Raw genomic sequence first — 20362 nt, forward strand, 5'->3', positions numbered from 1 at the left:
TCTGTTGGTATCAGTGGGATTCGCGGTATAAGCACAATTTCACCTTTCGCTTTGCCGGTCAGTATTGTTGCTTCAATTAAATTCGTCATCAACTTTTTTACATTCAGTCTTGTTCCATTACACAATTTTGGTGCATTTAAATTGCGTAATAAAATAGCTCAACCTTCAAATTTAAACAATGCGGTGGCATACCAGATGGTTCCAATGAGTTAAAAAATTCAACTGCATAATTCACTGCATCATCTTGATTCATTGCGCTATCCACTGACTTGTATGTTGTCACCACACCTCGCAATTTTTTCAGAATGTGATGATTGATTTCATTGACATGTACATTTTTTGGTGCCAGTATTGCGCGTTCTCTCAACCAATCCTGATTCATGTAATTTTGAACAATATTTGGAAACACTCGTTCAATTAATTTCTCTTTTGATTGGATATTTGTACAAAAATGGTTTGGCAATGTAATCAAACCATTTGCTTTGTCGATTGGAATTTTGCCATTTCCGATCTCTAACAATTGCTTCGAAAACTGCTCTGCAGAGTGATCATTGTGCAACTGAGCACGCATGTTTATGTGTAATGTTAATTTTTTCACGTATCGCCACAAAAGGGAAGACTTCAAACATGCATTGATCTCATCTGCCGGTGTTGATAGTGGAATTACGGGAAATGTTTGTCGAAAGTCACCTGACAATAAAATTAAAGCACCACCAAAAAGCCTTCAGTTTCCACGTAAATCTTGCATCGTTCGATATAATGCTTCCAATGATTTTTTGCTTGTCATTGTACACTCATCCCATGGAATGACCGCTGCTTGTTGCAAAACTTTTGCCATCGCTGAATTTTTGGATATGTTACAGGTTGAAGTTTCAACCACCTGTATATTCAATGGCAATTTTAAAGCTGAATGAGCTGTTTGTCCTCCATCCAATAAAGTTGCAGTAATTGCAGAAGAAGCGAGTGCCAAAGCAATTTTCTGTTGCGATCGAATAGTTGCTAAAATCAATGAAATCACAAATGTTTTTCCCCCGCTGCCAGGTGCATCCAAAAAATATAATCCACCAGTGTTATCAGAAAGAGCTTGCATGATTTTGTCATATATATCCTTTTGTTGATTTTTCAATTTGGTGATGTTGGATTGAACAAATGTACGTAAATCGTCACAATCGAATTGTTGTTCACGCTTCAACTCTCGATCAAATAAATCATGCATTGGACGATTTGGTGAAATCAAAGCTAACTGCCCCAATGCTTTATTGGCAAGCGAAAGACACATATCTTCAATTATTATCCAAGCTTCATTGTAAATTTCCAATGTAAACAGCAAATCAGGATCCATTGCTCTACGACGCATCCGAATTAAAATATCTTCAGTCATGTAATCTTTATATTTATTCCACAATTCAATTGGATTTTCTGGCATGCATGTTGATATTATAATCGAAAATATCATTCGTATTTGCTGTGGATGAGATGAAATCGATGCATCATGAAGTGTTGCGTCCCAATAAGTGTCATCTTCTCTGGCAAATGTGTCGATTTCACACAATTGAAAAAAAGCAGTTAAAGTAGTTGCTGGTGGTTGTGCTGCTCTCTGCTGTACATTCTCAGTAGTGAAATAAACTCGTTGACCATTCTCCAGATGAACTGCCAAATGGACAACAACAGGATTTCTTTCGTTCAAAGGAAACGAAAAGATACGCCAAACTGCTTCATTACTGCTTATGTATCGCCCCATTTGATATTGAGTGATTTCATCATTTCTATTTTCACCATCTACTCTAAAACAGCCATATCACTTCCTTTATTGACATATTTACAAATGTATTTGATAGACTTTACTGAGTTACAGTACTCAACATTTATGTGAGCCTGAAAAACTTTTGACAGTATCGGTGAATATGGCACGACCCAACGATTGTCAACTTCGATGTCTTGATTGCGCACTCTTATTATCGCCGTTTTACCATTATTTTCAAATGATCCACGTCGATACAATGGATAGTCATTGCCTGTTATGGTATCGGAAACTAATGCTCTCTGATACCGCTTTGAACATTTCCCATCGATCATTCATGGTGAATTCATATTTATTTCACCGCATGGACCGTGAATCATGTTTTTTGTTACCACTTCAAATAATTCTGGATCGATGGTTTGATCTGGTATTTCGGCTGATATGACGCTATCATTCTCGTCCGGTGTTATTTTACGTACCAGCCATATCAATATCTGTGCGTGTGGCAAACCTCTTTTTTGCCATTCAATCGAGTACATTCAACATTGTACCTTCCCAGAAACGCTTAATTTCACAATTAATTTCATCAGTGCCTTCAATTTTTGTCGGAATACACGTACTGTAACATCGTGACGAACTGTTGGTGACTGACCGTCGAACAAATTATTTTTTATATCGTTCCACATCGGATTACACGTAAAAGTGATGAAAAGATCTGGTCGGCCGTATTTTCGAACATATGACATAGCATCTTGTGCATATTCGTGCATGTTGCGTGGACTACCAATATAAGAAGCTGTTAATATCGTCAGACGTCCGATATAATTCCCATTTGCATCATTCGCTATTGCATCTTGCAAATGTATGTACTCTTCAGATCGCAATTTGGCTTAATTGAATCGGATGAAATTGAGACGTTCAGTTTAAATGTTTGCATACATGTCTACAATGTATTAGTGAAAAAGTTTACCACACCTCAGAATGTAATTTTGTTCTTGTGCACGAATCATCAATCGATAAGAATAATAATTCATCGCCCTAACTTTCTTTTGAACATCTCGACCTGTACAAAATTTGTTCATTCGATTTTAAATTTTAGTTTTTATTTAATATCTGATTAATATAATTAGTATATTATTTACCGGTTTCTGGATCTAAAAAAAAAAAAAATAAATGTAAGGCGCGATAACCTCCGAAGAGATCTAAGGCCGAGCTTCTCTTCCAATTTGCGTCGTGCTCCTCTTGATTTTCTCTACAAATTGGCCGGACGGGACCTACATGTTTTATGCCGACTCCGAACGGCATCTGCAAGGCAGATGAGTTTTCACTGAGAGCTTTTCATGGTAGAAATACACCCGGAGCGCTTGCCAAACACTGCCGAGGGGCGACCCCGCTTAGAAAAATTTTCTTCTAATTGAAAAACCTTATTTCTAAAATTTTAATGTTGCTTTGCCCGGGGTGTGAACCCAGGGCACACGGTGTGGTAGGCGGAGCACGCTACCATCACACCACGGTGGCCGCCACGGTGAAGCTCCGAAACACGCTGTAATTGTTCATTTCTACGATGAAGTACAATATCGTGGGATTGAAACTGATCGCCAACAACTACAATTCCCACTTCATCAATCGTCGGTAGATTAAATCTTCCGGCATGCTCACCAAAAGGCGTTTTATCCGCTCTGATTATGATTTTGTGATTATCAGATGGCATACGATCGAGAGCGGTTTTGAACAATTTCACCAATTTATTGTTCTGATGAAAAATCTTTGGAGATCGCAAATAATCGCTCGTTTTGTATGTGAGCCAATTGTGCAACGTTCATCCAACTCACGATTTTCATCTCCCATAAAATATATTTGCAAAAATTTATAGTTAGCGTCAGGAAATGGTAACAATGCACCCGCTCGATGATAAATCTGGTATGCAGTGTAATTTGGCGTTGGATCAGAATCCTTAAAAACATTGTAGAAACTGTTACTTAGATCTACAGAACAATTAGATATTCCACATGAAGTAATCACCTTAAATGTTGGCATAAAATTGTCTCTTATAATTTTTGTAGCACCAAAAGAAGTCATTTGAAATGATGAATTGTATTCTTGTATATGATTCATAAAATGCTTCGACATTGGTGATCCTCCAAAAATCAATGAGTGCAATCGATCAGGTGGAGTTTCAAATGCCGGCAATTTCACTTTGCCATTAGCACAACACATGCCAGCCATTTCACCCAGAAACTTAGCTGCTTCACAATGTGGACATATCGCACTCATTAATCCAATATATCCATGCATACTGTAATCAATTTGTGGATCGTAATTAAAAGCAGCACGATACATATTTTCTAGAACACGACGTCGTATTTGTCTTGGTCGTGCTAATTTTCTTTGCCGCTGTGGTTCTACAGACCTATTTCGTGCATATCATCCACGTCGTATTTCATTTTGTTGTGACAGGTTATCAATACTTTGCGCTCTTCTTTGAAGTAACATTCTGTTAGCACTACGCGTACGTCGACCGATATTTTGACGTCTGGCTCGAGGCATTTACTTCAAGAGAAAGGAAAAAAATTCACTAAAACTCCATGTTCAACGCAAGAAATTTAATTTAAGAAAAGCACATGTGCAAACAAAAAATGCGCGGTCGAAATACACCCAGACGCATATGTCCAAAAGACAAAACGAAAATACAAACAGTGCAAAAAATTTGATGAAAAAAACCAAAAAACACGATTAGATACAGTTGAAATCACTAAATGTATTCTGTAAAATGAACGAAGAAAGAACATTTGAAAAAATAAATTTGAAGAGAAAAACATGATACATCATTGCCACAATTTTCTACTATGTTTTTGTTCAACGATACGACATACTTACAGAAGGAATTCCCAATGTATTATAAATATTGATATGAATTCAATTGAAAACAAGTAAGGAAGGCTAAGTTCGGGTGTAACCGAACATTACATACTCAGCTGAGAGCTTTGGGGACAAAATAAGGGAAAATCACCATGTACGAAAATGAACCTAGGGAAACCCTGAAATTTGTCTGTATGACATGGGTATCAAATGGAAGGTATTAAAGAGTATTTTAAAAGGGAGTGTGCCATAGTTCTATAGGTGGACGCCATTTCGCGATATCGCCATATAGGTGGACCAGGGGTGACTCTAGAATGTGCTTGTACGATATGGGAATCAAATGAAAGGCGTTAATGAGTATTTTAAAAGGTAGTGGGCCTTAGTTCTACAGGTCGACGCCTTTTCGAGATATCGCCATAAAGGCGGACCAGGGGTACCTCTAGAATGTGTTTGTACGATATGGGAATCAAATGAAAGGTGTTAATGAGTATTTTAAAAGGGAGTGGGCCTTAGTTCTATAGGTGGATGCCTTTTCGAGATATCGCCATAAAGGTGGACCAGGGTGACTCTAGAATTTGTTTGTACGATATGGGTATCAAATGAAAGGTGTTAATGAGTATTTTTAAAGGGAGTGGGCCTTAGTTCTATAGGTGGACGCCTTTTCGAGATATCGCCATAAAGGTGGACCAGGGGTGACTCTAGAATGTATTTGTACGATATGGATATCAAATTAAAAGTATTAATGAGGGGTTTAAAAGGGAGTGGCCCTTAGTTGTATATGTGAAGGCGTTTTCGAGATATCGACCAAAATGTGGACCAGGGGTGACTCAATAATGTGTTTGTACAATATGGGTACAAAGGTGGTAATGAGTATTTTAAAAGGGAGTGTGCCTTAGTTGTATATGTGAAGACGTTTTCGAGATATCGACCAAAATGTGAACCAGGGTGACCCAGAACATCATCTGTCGGGTACCGCTAATTTATTTATATATGTAATACCACGAACAGTATTCCTGCCAAATTCCAAGGGCTTTTGATTTCGCCCTGCAGAACTTTTTCATTTTATTCTACTTAATATGGAAGGTGTCACACCCATTTTACAAAGTTTTTTCTAAAGTTATATATTGCGTCAATAAACCAATCCAATTTCCATGTTTCATCCCTTTTTTCATATTTGGTATAGAATTATGGCATTTTTTTTCGTAATTTTCGATATCGAAAAAGTGGGCGTGGTCATAGTCGGATTTCAGCCATTCTTTTACCAAGATAAAGTGAGTTCAGATAAGTACGTAAACTAAGTTTAGTAAAGATATATCCGTTTTTGCTCAAGTTATCGTGTTAACGGCCGAACGGAAGGACAGACGGTCGACTGTGTATAAAAACTGGGCGTGGCTTCAACCGATGTCGCCCATTTTCACAGAAAACAGCTATCGCCATAGAATCTATACCCTACCAAATTTCACAAGGATTGGTAAATTTTTGTTCGACTTATGGCATTAAAGGTATTCTAGACAAATTAAGTTAAAAAGGGCGGAGCCACGCCCATTTTGAAATTTTCTTTTATTTTTGTATTTTGTTGCACAATATTATTACTGGAGTTGAATGTTGACATAATTTACTTATATACTGTAAAGATATTACATTTTTTGTTAAAATTTTACTTTAAACAATTTTTTTTTAAAAAATGGGCGTGTTCGTCATCCGATTTTGCTAATATTTATTTAGCTCACATATAGGAATAGGAGTAACGCTCTTGCCAAATTTCATCATGGTATCTTTAACGACTGCCAAATTACAGCTTGCAAAACTTTCAAATTACCTTCTTTCAAAAGTGGGCGGTGCCACGCCCATTGTCCAAAATTTTACTAGTTTTCTATTCTACGTCATAAGGTCAACCCACCTACCAAGTTTCATCGCTTTATCCGTCTTTGGTAATGAATTATCGCACTTTTTCGGTTTTTCGAAATTTTTGATATCGAAAAAGTAGGCATGGTTATAGTCCGATTTCATTTTAAATAGCGATCTGAGATGAGTGCCCAGGAACCTACATACCAAATTTCACCAAGATACCTCAAAATTTACTCAAGTTATCGTGTTTACGGACGGACAGACGGACGGACATGGCTAAACAAATTTCTTTTTTCGCCAAGATCATTTTGATATATAGAAGTCTGCATCTATCTCGATTAGTTTATGCCGTTACGGATTACCGTTATGCGAACAAAGTTAATATACTGTGTGAGATCTGCTCAGCTGAGTATAATGAAGAAATGCTCAATTATGAATCGAAAACTACATACAATTACTCACAAAAGTATTTTGCATCCGATTTTTTGCAAATTTCCACAAGTTTTCCTTAAGTTAAATTATATTCGCAATTTTTTTATGAAAAAAAATTTTTATATATATAAGAGGAAATATAGGTTAAAGTTCAAAGTTTTACTGAAAATTCAGGAAATTTTCGTATGTTTGTTTAATGGTGTGTTCAGTTTATACTTATATTTAAGAATTCATGAGCTTAACACCGGCTTATAATAATTGAATTTCAATTATTATGTTTTCTAAGAGAAACTGAAAAGAAGAAACATTTACTGGCATATTGCGATGGAACCATTTCGAAAACCGCCATCGTAATCATCAGGCAATTTTGTAATGTTATCAAATGTTTCACCGGTATTCGAACCGTGAATCACATGGTGAAACTGCAGTTGCCTTTAACCACTAGGCTATCCTGCTGGTATTTGTTTTCATGCTTAATTCAGTTTTTCCCATTTCTACACTAACAACACAATTGAGACATTTTGTCTCTATATTAATTTGTGTGCCATGGAGATTTGTTTTTGTAAAGTTCTTCTTCGTTGCGAATGAGAAGCTTTGTAAACTCGGGCTCAGTTTTACATATTTATGTATGTTTGTTTAATGGTGTGTTCAGTTTATACTTATATTTAAGAATTCATGAGCTTAACACCGGCTTATAATAATTGAATTTCAATTATTATGTTTTCTAGGAGAAACTGAAAAGAGAGAAACATTTACTGGCATATTGCGATGGAACCATTTCGAAAACCGCCAACGTAATCATCATCAAGCAATTTTGTAATGTTATCAAAGGTTTCACCGGTATTCGAACCGTGAATCACATGGTGAAACTGCAGTTGCCTTTAACCACTAGGCTATCCTACTGGTATTTGTTTTCATGCTTAATTCAGTTTTTCTCATTTCAAACTAACTTTGATGAAAATCCTGAATTTTCAGTAAAACTTTGAACTTTAACCTATATTTCCTCCATTATATATTAACATTTTTTTTTATAAAAAAATTGCGAAAATAATTTAACTTAAGGAAAACTTGCTCAAATTTGCAAAAAAATCGGATGCAAAATACTTTTGTGAGTAAGTGTAAATATTGAACACACGTGTTGATTCTCCATAGTTCATAACAAAAAGACCTAATGTCAATATACACCGAAATTATGATGTGACAGATATGTTGTGTTGTGGTGTATCTCTTTCCATTGTATCTGAAAAATCCATATTGCCAAAATGGCAGCCATGTTCATTGTTCATACTCTTGTTTAAGAAAACTCGATCAGATGCAGATGAATCAGTACAACACATCATAAATACATTTCTTCATTACTTTTTTTTTATTTTCGTCGTAAAAAATGCGATGAACTCGATACTCTTGAATTGTTGTTAACAAAATCCCAGCCAAAAATGAATTTGCCGATGCGAAATGTATGACATCTTCATTAGAATGCAGTCGGTCAGCAATTTCCAAGATTATTTGAACTGTATTCATGGTTGTTTCTGAAGGAAAGCAACGCAATTCTATTACAATGTTGTTTCTTTGACACAACAAAATCACACTTAATAAATTTAGTGGGACATTACTTACCAAATTGAAGCACAGCATATACCGAATTTACTTAAATCCAGTTCATTTTTTTTTCACAGTTTTTATGAAAAAAAAAAAAACAAAACAAAACAAATGACTTCTTTTTTTCGTCTGGTTTTCACTTGAGAAATGCCGAACGTCAAATTATAATTCTAGAAAAGTCAATTCCATTGAATAATGCAAAATGGAAATAAGCACGACCTATTCCATTTCATGAAATAACGCAAATATGCAAATAAGCACCATCTATTGGTATGAAACGTAGCCGTAGCTTGGTGAGATATATCTCATGAACCGCTCGACTAAGTTCAACCACACTTTACAGAAACCATCTTCAAATGTACCGTAGAAATTTGATTGAATTTGGTGGAGCCGGTCTCAAGTTATAAAGTAACACGAAAAATGTACACTTATTTTTATATACATATATAGATTCGGGATAGTACATTCTTCATCCGATTTTACTAGCCGTTAGTTGTTAGTCGATATTAAGTTTTGTCTAAGGGTGAAACAAAAGTAATGCAGACTGTATTAATTTTATTTACTTCTAAAATTATTTTATATCTTCTTTTAGATGCCAACGATTGTATTAGGGCAGGACGAAGTAGACTGCTTTGCTGCATGGGTCTCCATAGAGGCTGGGCTTCCAGAATGTGCGGAACCAACGTCGGAGACTAAGGTGTGCTGATGGTTTAAAAAATAATAATTTTTATTTTATATATGTATGTATGCTCCTGCTTACAGATAAATTACGGAAAACTGTTACTGGAAGCATTATTAGAGTACTGGACACCACCACAGGACACAACCACAGACAGTCATGGCAATGGTTATTTTCAAGTACCAAAGCATACACCACTTATATTTAGGTAACAATAATTTAGTGTAAACTGAAAATTCGTATAACAACCTCTAAATTCTAAATTTCAGCGAGGTTGGTGGTCGTACGGTTTGTCGACTTTTAGTGCGCGATGCAGCTGGTGAAAGCGAAAGTACATTACTACATGAAACCGTACCACAATGGGTCACCGATGTGGTGATCGAAAAGACTATACCGAAATTTTTGAAAATTCCCTTCGTCCTACAACCACATCCACAAATGATTAAGCCAGAACGTACCAAAAAGGTATGTGCTTAGTTTATTATATGATATGATTTTTAATTACTCTTACTATTAGGATCGACTAGTTGCCAACGAGTTTATACAGTGCAGAAAAGTTTGCGAGCACGTTTTGGAAAAGGTACTCGGCGCCGAGACGACACCCAGTGGTGGAAATGCTTCAAATTCCTCGCAAAATAGTCAGAGTGATGCAAACTCAGAAGGATCGCTAATACCTGCTGAGGATCGAATTGAGTTGTGGTGTAACGATGTGGTATGTTTTTAAGATAACGATTAAATCAAAAAAAGTGCAATGGCTTGTGGAATCAAAATGATGCTAATTCAGAATGAAAGACCTACGAGACCAATGTATATTGTTAAACATCTTTAAAAATTTTATTTTCCAGTTAAGGTTATGCCCCATTCAAAGTTTAATACTTTGATAGGTTTTAGAATAAGCAGATATGGGAAAAAAGTTACGATATGACACGAAAGTTTAACAAAAGCTTAACTTTGAACGAAATTATCTTTGTGAAATTATTGTAAGAAAGCTTAATTCATTATTTTGGAGTGTTTTGAAAGTCTTTTTTATTATCGTGCGTCTCAAAAATTACTTGAATAAACTATGGAAACCAATTTCGTAACCCAGCGGCTAGTACCTTAATGGAGCTTTGTTACCGGACCATCAGCATCGATAACACTCAACACTTTTTAAGGAAAACTTTTTGAAAATTTTGGAAAACTCGAAGTATTTAAAAATCCTCATAAAAATTTGGAAATTTTCATCTTTAATTTACTTTTATTAGTTTAAGAAAAAACTTGAATAGTTTTTTGCGCAAAACTTTGGAACCCAACTTCAAAAATGATTTCGAAAAAATTCGAAAATTTATTCGAGAAGTGATATAAAATCTGAATAAAAATTGGAAAAATTTTTTTTCCTACATATGTAGTCAATATATATTTTTTAAATATGCAAACCAATTTAAAAAACTTTTTTAAAAAAATATCAAGAAAAAATTACAATTTTGACATAGAGTTACTTGGTTAATCTGTTCTTCGAAACCGTATGCAGGTAGCTTGGCATTGGGTTCTTCATTCTGAATTCGTTTTAACACAGCCGCGGACTGGGGCTGAAATTGTTTTATATCGTAACATGACAAGCTATGTAATTGATATACTAATTATCCGTTTTTGAACAGGTTGTTGATCCTAATATGGATTTGCGTACAGTGCGTCATTTCATTTGGAAACAATCAACCGATTTGACGTTTCAATACAAGACAAAACCAAACTTCAGCTATGATGGTAAACTATGAATAGACAAGAGCACAGTCGAAACAAAAAACACATTTATTTACATAAAAAGGAAAAAACGCGTTTCGCTCTTAGAAGCGCAACTTTTTACATTTGCACGCAATTTCGCTGTTTTGCGAGAGATGTTTTATAAGTGCAGCTGCTGCGAATGACGTATTATGTTCATAAAGTACGCATTAAGGCTTTAGCTTGGAAAAAATGTGTGCAGTTTTGTTATATTTGCATGCATACGATCATAAAACAGTCGATTCCTTTGCGCGCGTGTGTAGATAGAAGAGCGCTAAGGCTTATAAAGTTCGAAGAATTTATAACGAGCACCGCTAAATATTATGTTAGAATGTATACATGTACATACATATGTGTAATTTTCTAAATTCTTTATTAATGAAGAATATTGCGATATTAATTTTTAGTATGATTGAAAAAATGTTAGTTTTTAATTGAGAATGTGAAAAAAAACTTAGCTAACTCCCAAGCACTGCAAACAGATAACTTAAAAAAAAAAGATTTATAAATTCTCTTAGGCAGTTCAGATTTTTTTGACGGTATGGGAGATACATATAACATTGCATAGCTTTAAGTGCATATTTTTTCATTTGAAATTTCCAGTGTTTGGCTACTGCGACTAGACTTTAAAAAAGAAACATATATTTACATATATGTATGTAATACTTTTACATTGCTACTGCAGGCTGAGTACACTCACAAACATAAAAGTGCCGATATATTGCTGTTTAAATGTTAAATGCAAGGCGAATCCATACCAGGTGGTGGCAAAGTGAATTCGCCCAATTCGCCGTGCAGAAGAATGTCAAGTCAAAAGAAAAGTTTTAATTGATTTCGATTAACTGACATTAAAGTACCGGGCGCTGTATGGAAAATAATCAAGAGGAAGCAATCAGCGGTTGGGATAACAACACCTGGTACTGAATTCGCCTTGCTTTATGCATATTCAATCAATTCGCCGTGCAGAAGAATGTCAAGTCAAGAGAAAAATTTTAATTGATTTCGATTAACTGACATATTAAAGTGCAGGGCGCTGTATGGAAAATAATCAAGAAGAAGCAATCAGCTGTAGGGATAAAAACACCTGGTACTGAATTCGCCTTGCTTTATGCATATTCAACCAATTCGCCGTGCATAAGAATGTCACGTCAAAAGAAAATTTTAATTGATTTCGATTAACTGACATATTAAAGTACAGGGCGCTGTATGGAAAATAATCAAGAAGAAGCAATCAGCGGTTGGGATAACAACACCTGGTACTGAATTCGCCTTGCTTTATGCATATTCAACCAATTCGCCGTGCAGAAGAATGTCAAGTCAATAGAAAAATTTTAATTGATTTCGATTAACTGACATATTAAAGTACAGGGCGCTGTATGGAAAATAATCAAGAAGAAGCAATCAGCGGTTGGAATAACAACACCTGGTACTGAATTCGCCTTGCTTTATGCATATTCAACCAATTCGCCGTGCAGAAGAATGTCACGTCAAAAGAAAATTTTAATTGATTTCGATTAACTGACATATTAAAGTACAGGGCGCTGTATGGAAAATAATTAAGGAGAAGCAATCAGCTGTAGGGATAACAACTCGCTTGTGCTGAGCAACTCGCTCTTCATTGTCTTTCTTCTTTTCACAAATTCTTTTTTCTTCAATAATTATTTTAAAACTGCTACTTTCTATTATTCGATTTTTATTTGAAGTAATAATTATTTGGTGCTTCATATTAAATTTTTAAGTGAATAAAAAAAATTTAAGGAAATGCCAAAAAGTTGCATGAAGGAAGTTGCCGTGTGTAAATGGAATGCGCAACACCAACAGAGAAGCTGCCGATAATGAGCAAGAAAAATATTCGCTTGCAAACTCATCACAGTTGTGCTGCTACGGTCACAAAAATGTTGTAGACTGTCTTTTTTGATTTCGAATTCAAAACACATGCGAGCATATTGTATTAGCAATATAGAAGTGGGTAAAGATCTAGAACAGGGGCGACTGCTAATACGCGTCCAAAAATATCGAGAGAGGTGTACTCGTATTAATCTCGACAACAATAATCCGAAGGCGGAAAATAAAAATTGTATCTCTGTCCGGAGATATTTGCAGTTGAAGTTGGCAATTTTCATGTGGTTGTGCACTGACAAAAATTTGGTAACGTTTAACAAGACGGTGCACCACCTAATTTTTATCAAAGGTGGTATCAAAAGGCGCGACTCGACCTCCGTTTTTAGAAGCCGAAAACGAAAATTAAAATTTTTTTTTCTGTCAAAAGATATAAGCAAAAAATCGGTTAAAATTTTCATGTAGTTGTTGGTTTTTTTCCAGATTTGTTGTACACACACACCAATGCAGAAAGGTGTTCTGCGAGCATTTAGGTTTGATCCCCAAACCGGTGTCGGACCCACCCAGGGCAATTTTTTATAAGCGCGGCCGAAGGCCCCTAAAGCAGAAAGGTGTTCTATGGGAAAAAAAAACCATGGATCGGGCCCCATATTTCGGACCCTCTCGGGGTTATTTTACGGTTTTTTGTGAATAATTTTCGACAGAAATAAAATTTTTCCGCTTTCGGATTCTTAAAACGGAGGTCGTGACGCGTCTTTTCATACCACGTTTGATAATTTTTGATAAAAATTAGATGGTGCACCGTCTTGTTAAACGTTACCAAAAATTTGTGTACAAAGGGATTTTGCACGCATTTAATTTTGATCCCACCCCATTGGTGGACCGGCCGTGGTAATTTTTTTATAAGGGCCGTGCCGCCAATGCAGAAAGGTGTTCTGTGCAAAAATGCTATGGATCCCACCCCGGTTTTTGAGGGACCCACTGGTAATTTTTCGGTTTTTCGTTAATATCTTTTGAACGAGTTAAAATTTTATTATTTAATACTGATGTCAAGACGCGTCGTTTGACGCCACTCGCTATATTTTTGGTAGTGTATTAGCAGTCGACCCCTATTCTAGAATATTACCATAATGTTGCGACACTTTCCATTTCGTATCGCTAACGCTAAAACTCCATCGCCAAAAATTCTAAAAAAAGTATTAAGTGCGCAGAAAAGTATGCAATATTTAGAACCAAATGGTCAAAAAGAATAACCACCAAAGTCCTATGTAAAAGTTTAGGAGTTAGGCTGTTATTCCTTGAGATCATATGGTAATAACTGTTGCATACTTTTCTGCGCGGTGATACTGTTTTAGACATTTTTGGCGATGGAGTTTTAGCGCTAGCGAATGTTGAAGTTCGGTGCAGGTGTTGCTATCCCAACAGCCGATTGCTTCTTGATTATTCTCCATACAACGCCTTGGGACAATAATATGTCAGTTAAACGCAATAGAGGTGGTGTTATCCCAACAGCTGATTGCTTCTTCTTCATAATTTTCCATACAAAGCCTTGTACAGCAATCAGCTCAATCACGCAATCCATTGTAGACTGCTTTTTCGGGAAAGTTACGAAATTGCTATCATGCAATTCGACCGTGTTTCCGAACGTCTCCGAAAGTAATAAGTAAATTCGAAATTCGTACAGTAGCTTCACTGAATTCACTCGGAACGTAAAATTTTGACGTTTATTTGCAATTTTCTACGACAAGTTCTTGCCAGCGGAGAAAATTTACGAAACGTGAAAAATATTTAAAACAAACAGCCCAATCACGCAATCCGTCGTAGCAATGTTGCGAATTCGAATATTACGAATCCCGAAAAAACAGTACGATGGATTGCGTGATTGGGCTGAATATGTAAGTTAATCGAAATCGATGAAAATTTTCTTTTGACTTGACATTCTTCTGCACGGCGAATTGGTGGATTCGCCTTGGTTAAACGAAATAAATCAATTTTTTTTTACTTGATATCCTTTTGCGCGGCGAATTGGTTGAGCAAGGCGTTGGATCAAGGCGAATCCATACCAGGTGGTGGCAAAGCGAATTCAACCAATTCGCGGTGCAGAAGAATGTCAAGTCAAAATAAAATTTCCATTGATTTCGATTAACTGACATATTGTTGTACAAGGCTTTGTATGGAAAATTATCAAGAAGCAATCACCTGTTGGGATAACACCACCTCTACTGATTTCGCCTTGCGTTGTATGGAAAATAATCAAGAAGCAATCAGCATTTGGGCAAGGCGAATTTATTACAGGTGGTGTTATCCCATCAGCTGATTGCTTTTTCTTGATAATTTTCCATACAGCGGCTTGTACTACAACATGTCAGTTAATCGGAATCAATGAATATTTCCTTTTGATTTAACATTCTTCCGCACGGCGAATTGGTTGAACTCGCTTTGCCACCACTTAGTATAGATTCGGCTTGGCTGTTGGGATAACAAAACCTGGCATCAAGGCGAATCCATACCAGGTGGTGGCAAAGCGAATTCAACCAATTCGCCGTGCAGAAGAATGTCAAGTCATAGGAAATTTTTCAACAACAACAACAACAGAAGCTATATATTGCACTGGCAACCCCTTGAGTCATTTCAGGGTTTCCTTGAATTAAAATAAAATTAATACATCAGTATGATAATAGTCAATCACTCTTTGTTGACTACACTTTGCCTATAAACTATGTTTTTGAGGCTACCTTCGAAAATTTGTTTGCTTATGGTTAAATATCTAAACAAATTGTTTTGGTCCTACACCAAGAACAAAATTTAGTATTTATATCAGCTAATATGCTGTTCCATTTATAATTCAAATTTTGTATGTTTCGTCAAGTCTCCGCATAGTTCTTTAGTTATTAATGTATAGCTAGATGTCTTTTATTTTTTGCTGCAATCAATTTAGGTACATATATTGTTTATAGGTACATAATATTTACATGTATGAAATATGTTGAAATATAGCAATATTTGAGAATTAGTCTTGGTTAATTCATATAAGTTTTGGTAATAGTCTAGAACAGGGACCGACTGCTAATACGCATCAAAAAATGTCGGGAGAGGCGTCAAATGACTGGTCTTGATATCAGTATTTATAATCCGAAGGCGGAGAATAAAAATTTTAACTCGTTCAATAGATATTAACAAAAATGACCCCGAAACCGGGGTGGGACCCATAGAATTTTTCCGCAGAACACACTTCTGCGTTGGCGGCCTTTGGCCGCGCTAATAAAAAATTACCTTGGCCGGTCCTCCAATGAGGTGGGAGCAAAATTACTGAAAATTTTCAACTGCAAATATCTCCGAACAGATAAAATTTTTCTTTTCCACCTTCGGACTATTGTTGCCGGAGTCAATACGCGTATTTTGATACCTCTCCCGATATTTTTGGACGCGTATTAGCAGTCGACCTTTGTTCTAAATGTGTTATAATGCATAAAATGTACGTGCGTATATTATTATGCGCATATTATTTACTTAAATATAAGTTTAAAAAGCTACTATATATATACGAAATCATAATCACTAAAATAATATTATAATTAAAGCAAGAAATAAAAATAAAATAAAAAATGTTGCTTATTTAGCAACAACAATGCATTACATTAAAAACATAAATACATATACATAAATATAAGTAAACATTACAAACAAGGAATATATTAAATAATAGTATTCCAGCCAATAAACTGAAAACTTTGTATATAAGCAAAATGTTATATGTATGTGTTTCTGTATGTATTTACTAAACTAGTGTCAACTTTATTTGCAGTTGCCTATGGATATTACACGTTTGAGTTGGGAATCAATACAAAGCGACCGCCTGAATTTGAGTTATTTTAAATTGCAAGTATTTCTGTTATATACAAACAATTTAATGACTACTATCATATAAAACACATCAAATGAAGTAAACTATTGTTTTAAAGGTCTCTTTGGTTTTCATAAAAGCTTAATATTATATTATTCTTAATTTCATATTTCAAGTTTGTATATGAAAGAGTATACAGGCTGTACAAGATAAGAATCAACAAATGACAAGTTTTTGGTTTTTAAGCCCCTTTCCGTTACATGGAATGGAGTGAGTCGCTGATTTTCATTTTACTAGTTTGAAGCCGCATAAATAGTTAAGCGCCAGTTAAATAATTTTTCCGATTTTCACTCAACCCTTGTCAAGTTTCGTTTTCACCGTTATGCCATGTTAAGTGCACCTTTTGTAGTCCTAGCATGTTTTACAATGAATCTTCCGTTGTGCTGAACGGCTCACGCCTTGTTCTTATAGCTAAGGCGTTGTCTTTACGATTTTTTTACATTATTTATAATTTTATCTCCCACATGGCTTCAGTATCCATTCCTGTTTTATAATCTTCCCTAATTAGCGAAGCATCGTGAATATGTCTTGGTATTAGTTGTCGAGTCTTCATTTTTGTGGTGATGTGGATGATTTGATAAATTATCGCATCGGTCACTGTAGCCTTTATATTCCAAACTCCGTTTTATTATTCTCAGCTGAGCAGAGCTCACAGAGTATATTAACTTTGTTCGCATAACGGTAATCCGTAACGGCATAAACTAATCGAGATAGATATAGACTTCTATATATCAAAATGATCTGGGCGAAAAAAGAAATTCATTTAGCCATGTCCGTCCGTCCATGAACACGATAACTTGAGTAAATTTTGAGGTATCTTGATGAAATTTGGTATGTAGGTTCCTGGGCGCTCATCTCAGATCGCTATTTAAAATGAACGAAATCGAACCACGCCCACTTTTTCGATATCAAAAATTTCGAAAAACCGAAAAAGTGCGATAATTCATTACCAAAGACGGATAAAGCGATGAAACTTGGTAGGTGCATTGACCTTATGACGCAAAATAGAAAATTAGTAAAATTTTGGACAATGGGCGTGGCACCGCCCACTTTTAAAAGAAGGTAATTTAAAAGTTTTGCAAGCTGTAATTTGGCAGTCGTTGATGATGAAATTTGGCAGGTGCGTTACTCCTATTGCTATATGTGCCCTGATTAAAAATTAATAAAATCGGATGACGAACACGCCCACCTAAAAAAAATTTTTTTTAAGTCAAATTTTAACAAAAAATTTATTATCTTTACAGTATATACATGTGTAATTTATGTCAACATTCATCTCCAGTAATGATATGGTGCAACAAAATACAAAAATAAAAGAAAATTTCAAAATGGGCGTGGCTCCGCCCTTTTTCATTTAATTCATCTAGAATACTTTTAATGCCATAAGTCGAACAAAAATTTACCAATCATTGTGAAATTTGGTAGGGGCATAGATTCTATGACGATAAGTGTTTTCTGTGAAAATGGGCGAAATCAGTTGAAGCCCCGCCCAGTTTTTATACACAGTCGACCGTCTGTCCTTCAGCTCGGCCGTTAACACGATAACTTGAGCAAAAATCGATATATCTTTACTAAACTTAGTTCACGTACTTATCTGAACTCACTTTATCTTGGTATAAAAAATGGCCGAAATCCGACTATGACCACGCCCACTTTTTCGAAATCGAAAATTACCCTGTTGAAACAGCAAGTTTCCTTGGACTCCCGTTAGAGGATATTGATGACAGTTTGTGATCGGTCGCGTCTGTTAGGTGGGGCGAAGCACTGCTACAACAACAACAACAACAACAACGAAAAATGAAGAAATGCCATAATTCTGTACCAAATATGAAAAAAGAGAAGAAACATGGTAATTGGATTGGTTTATTGACGCAAAATATAACTTTAGAAAAAACTTTGTAAAACGTGTGTGACACCTACCATATTAAGTAGAAGAAAACGAAAAAGTTCTGCAGGACGAAATCAAAAGCTCTTGGAATCTTGGCAGGATAACTGTTGGTGGTATGACATATATAAATAAATTAGCGGTACCCGACCGATGATGTTCTGGGTCACCCTGATCCACTTTTTGGTCGATATCTCGAAATTAAATAATCATTAACAGCTTTCATTTGATACCCATATCGTACAAACACATTCTAGATTCACTCCTGGTTCACCTTTATGCCGGTATCTCGCAAAGGCGTCCACATATAGAACTAAGGCCCACTCCCTTTTAAAATACTCATTAGCACCTTTCATTTGATACCCATATCGTACAAACACATTCTAGAGTCACCTCTGGTTCACCTTTATGGCGATATCTCGAAAAGGCGTCCACACATAGAACTAATGCCCACTCCCTTTTAATATACTCATTAACACCTTTATGGCGATATCCCGAAATGGCGTCCAGCTATAGAACTATGGCGCACTCCCTTTTAAAAAACTCTTTAATACCTTCCATTTGAAACCCAAGTCATACAAACACATTCCAGGGTTACTGTAGGTTCATTTTGCTAAATGGTGATTTTCCCTTATTTTGTCTCCAAAGTTCTCAGTATGTAATGTTCGGTTGCACCCGAACTTAGCCTTCCTTATTTGTTTTTTGTTGCTTTCTGGTTAATTTCAAATAAATAAGTTTTCCTTCGAAATCCTTATTCTTTTAAGAAATTATTTGTTCTTCATTGGGTTCCGCAATCATTAATATATCTAGTTCAGGTCAGCTGAATATATTATTCCTCTAAGCTTGAACGAAAACCTTCATTAACATAGCTGATTTTGGGTTGCCCATTCCAAGTCGGTTTCTTTGCCAGTATACATATGCTGTTATTGAATATGAAATAGTTCTCGTTGCCCAGTGCTTATAGTTTACTCTTATAGCTACATATAACTTTATTCAATAACTATTTTTTTGATCAATTAAACTTTCCACAATCTCTGAAACAATAAGCTCAGGATGTGTTTTGCGTCGTAAGCGTTTTTTGATTTCATGTTTCAAAACGTATGGAATGCGCATATGATTTTCAATGATGTCCATAGCAACTGTAACAGGTACTGTATGCAACGTGGTTACAGCCCGCCATAAGCACGATTCGCGCAGCGTACGCATTGGTAAATGTATTTTAATTTCTTTGCGGCATGACACAAATGAATTAGGATTATTTGGATCGGGAATATGATACGGTAGCGGGACAAATACTTTTTGTTTTTCCACCTATAAAATCAGGTGTAATGTACATTGTGCGACTGAAAAAATACAACAGGGTTATTGCATTAACTTACACACATCATTTCGTTGGTATCCTTATCACAAAATATCCAAAAATGTCTGGTAAAAGTGTTAGTTTTACATCGTGCACCTGGTTGTAACGTTGTATGAAATGTTTTAGCGCCATGCATACACCAATAGAGATTTATGATGCGGTTTGTTGTATTGTGGAAAAGCACAAAAGAATTATCGCCAGGATATTGCAAGTCAGGTTGTTGCCTTTGAAGGTCAACTGGCGCAGCAGGTGCTGCATCTGGTTCCAACGCCATATTTGATAAACAAATTTGTTAATGTTGCTTATTGGCAGTGCACTGTAAAAATTGTATTTTTTTTTCTTTCAAAAGAAGTATTCTGCACTCTTTTTTTGCTTTTGGCAATGTTATGCATAGATAACACGTCAGTTGTAAATATAGTAAACAATCTAGTGATGGCTCGATATTTCGCTATTGGTGA

At 35.7% G+C, this 20362-nt stretch overlaps 2 protein-coding genes across 3 annotated transcripts in view; one reads left to right on the top strand and one right to left on the bottom strand.

Annotated features, from left to right (window-relative positions):
- LOC137244737 (WD repeat-containing protein 48 homolog) overlaps window positions 1-16730 on the top strand; it is a 62683-nt gene extending 45953 nt beyond the window's left edge. Inside the window, exons 6-11 of one of the 2 annotated variants that reach the window (XM_067774171.1) lie at window positions 9072-9176; window positions 9242-9366; window positions 9428-9623; window positions 9676-9870; window positions 10796-10901; window positions 16561-16730. In XM_067774171.1, coding sequence (XP_067630272.1) covers window positions 9072-9176; window positions 9242-9366; window positions 9428-9623; window positions 9676-9870; window positions 10796-10901; window positions 16561-16631 — 798 coding nt within the window. In that variant the 3' untranslated portion in view covers window positions 16632-16730. Of the gene's footprint in view, window positions 1-9071; window positions 9177-9241; window positions 9367-9427; window positions 9624-9675; window positions 9871-10795; window positions 16508-16560 lie in introns of those variants that run through there. The other variant, XM_067774172.1, reaches the window with a different exon arrangement.
- On the bottom strand, window positions 16358-20340 carry Vhl (von Hippel-Lindau). The gene is made up of 4 exons (XM_067774174.1): window positions 19924-20340; window positions 18580-19855; window positions 18334-18475; window positions 16358-17848 (listed from the first exon to the last, which is right to left on the bottom strand). The coding sequence occupies exons 1-2, from the start codon at window positions 20176-20178 to the stop codon at window positions 19538-19540; spliced, it is 573 nt and encodes a 190-aa protein (XP_067630275.1). The 5' UTR covers window positions 20179-20340; the 3' UTR covers window positions 16358-17848; window positions 18334-18475; window positions 18580-19537.
- Window positions 20341-20362: the final 22 nt, after the last annotated feature.

The sequence above is a fragment of the Eurosta solidaginis genome, chromosome 3, assembly GCF_040869045.1.
Source record: "Eurosta solidaginis isolate ZX-2024a chromosome 3, ASM4086904v1, whole genome shotgun sequence".
Lineage (NCBI taxonomy): Eukaryota > Metazoa > Arthropoda > Insecta > Diptera > Tephritidae > Eurosta > Eurosta solidaginis.

What these genes read in the sequence shown, in the direction of transcription:
- Vhl (XM_067774174.1), bottom strand. Translation starts at nt 20,178, where the DNA reads ATGGCGTTGGAACCAGATGCAGCACCTGCTGCGCCAGTTGACCTTCAA. An exon ending in ATACCAACGAAATGATGTGT is followed by an intron (nt 19,856 to 19,923) that starts GTAAGTTAATGC and finishes CTGATTTTATAG; the next exon opens with GTGGAAAAACAAAAAGTATT.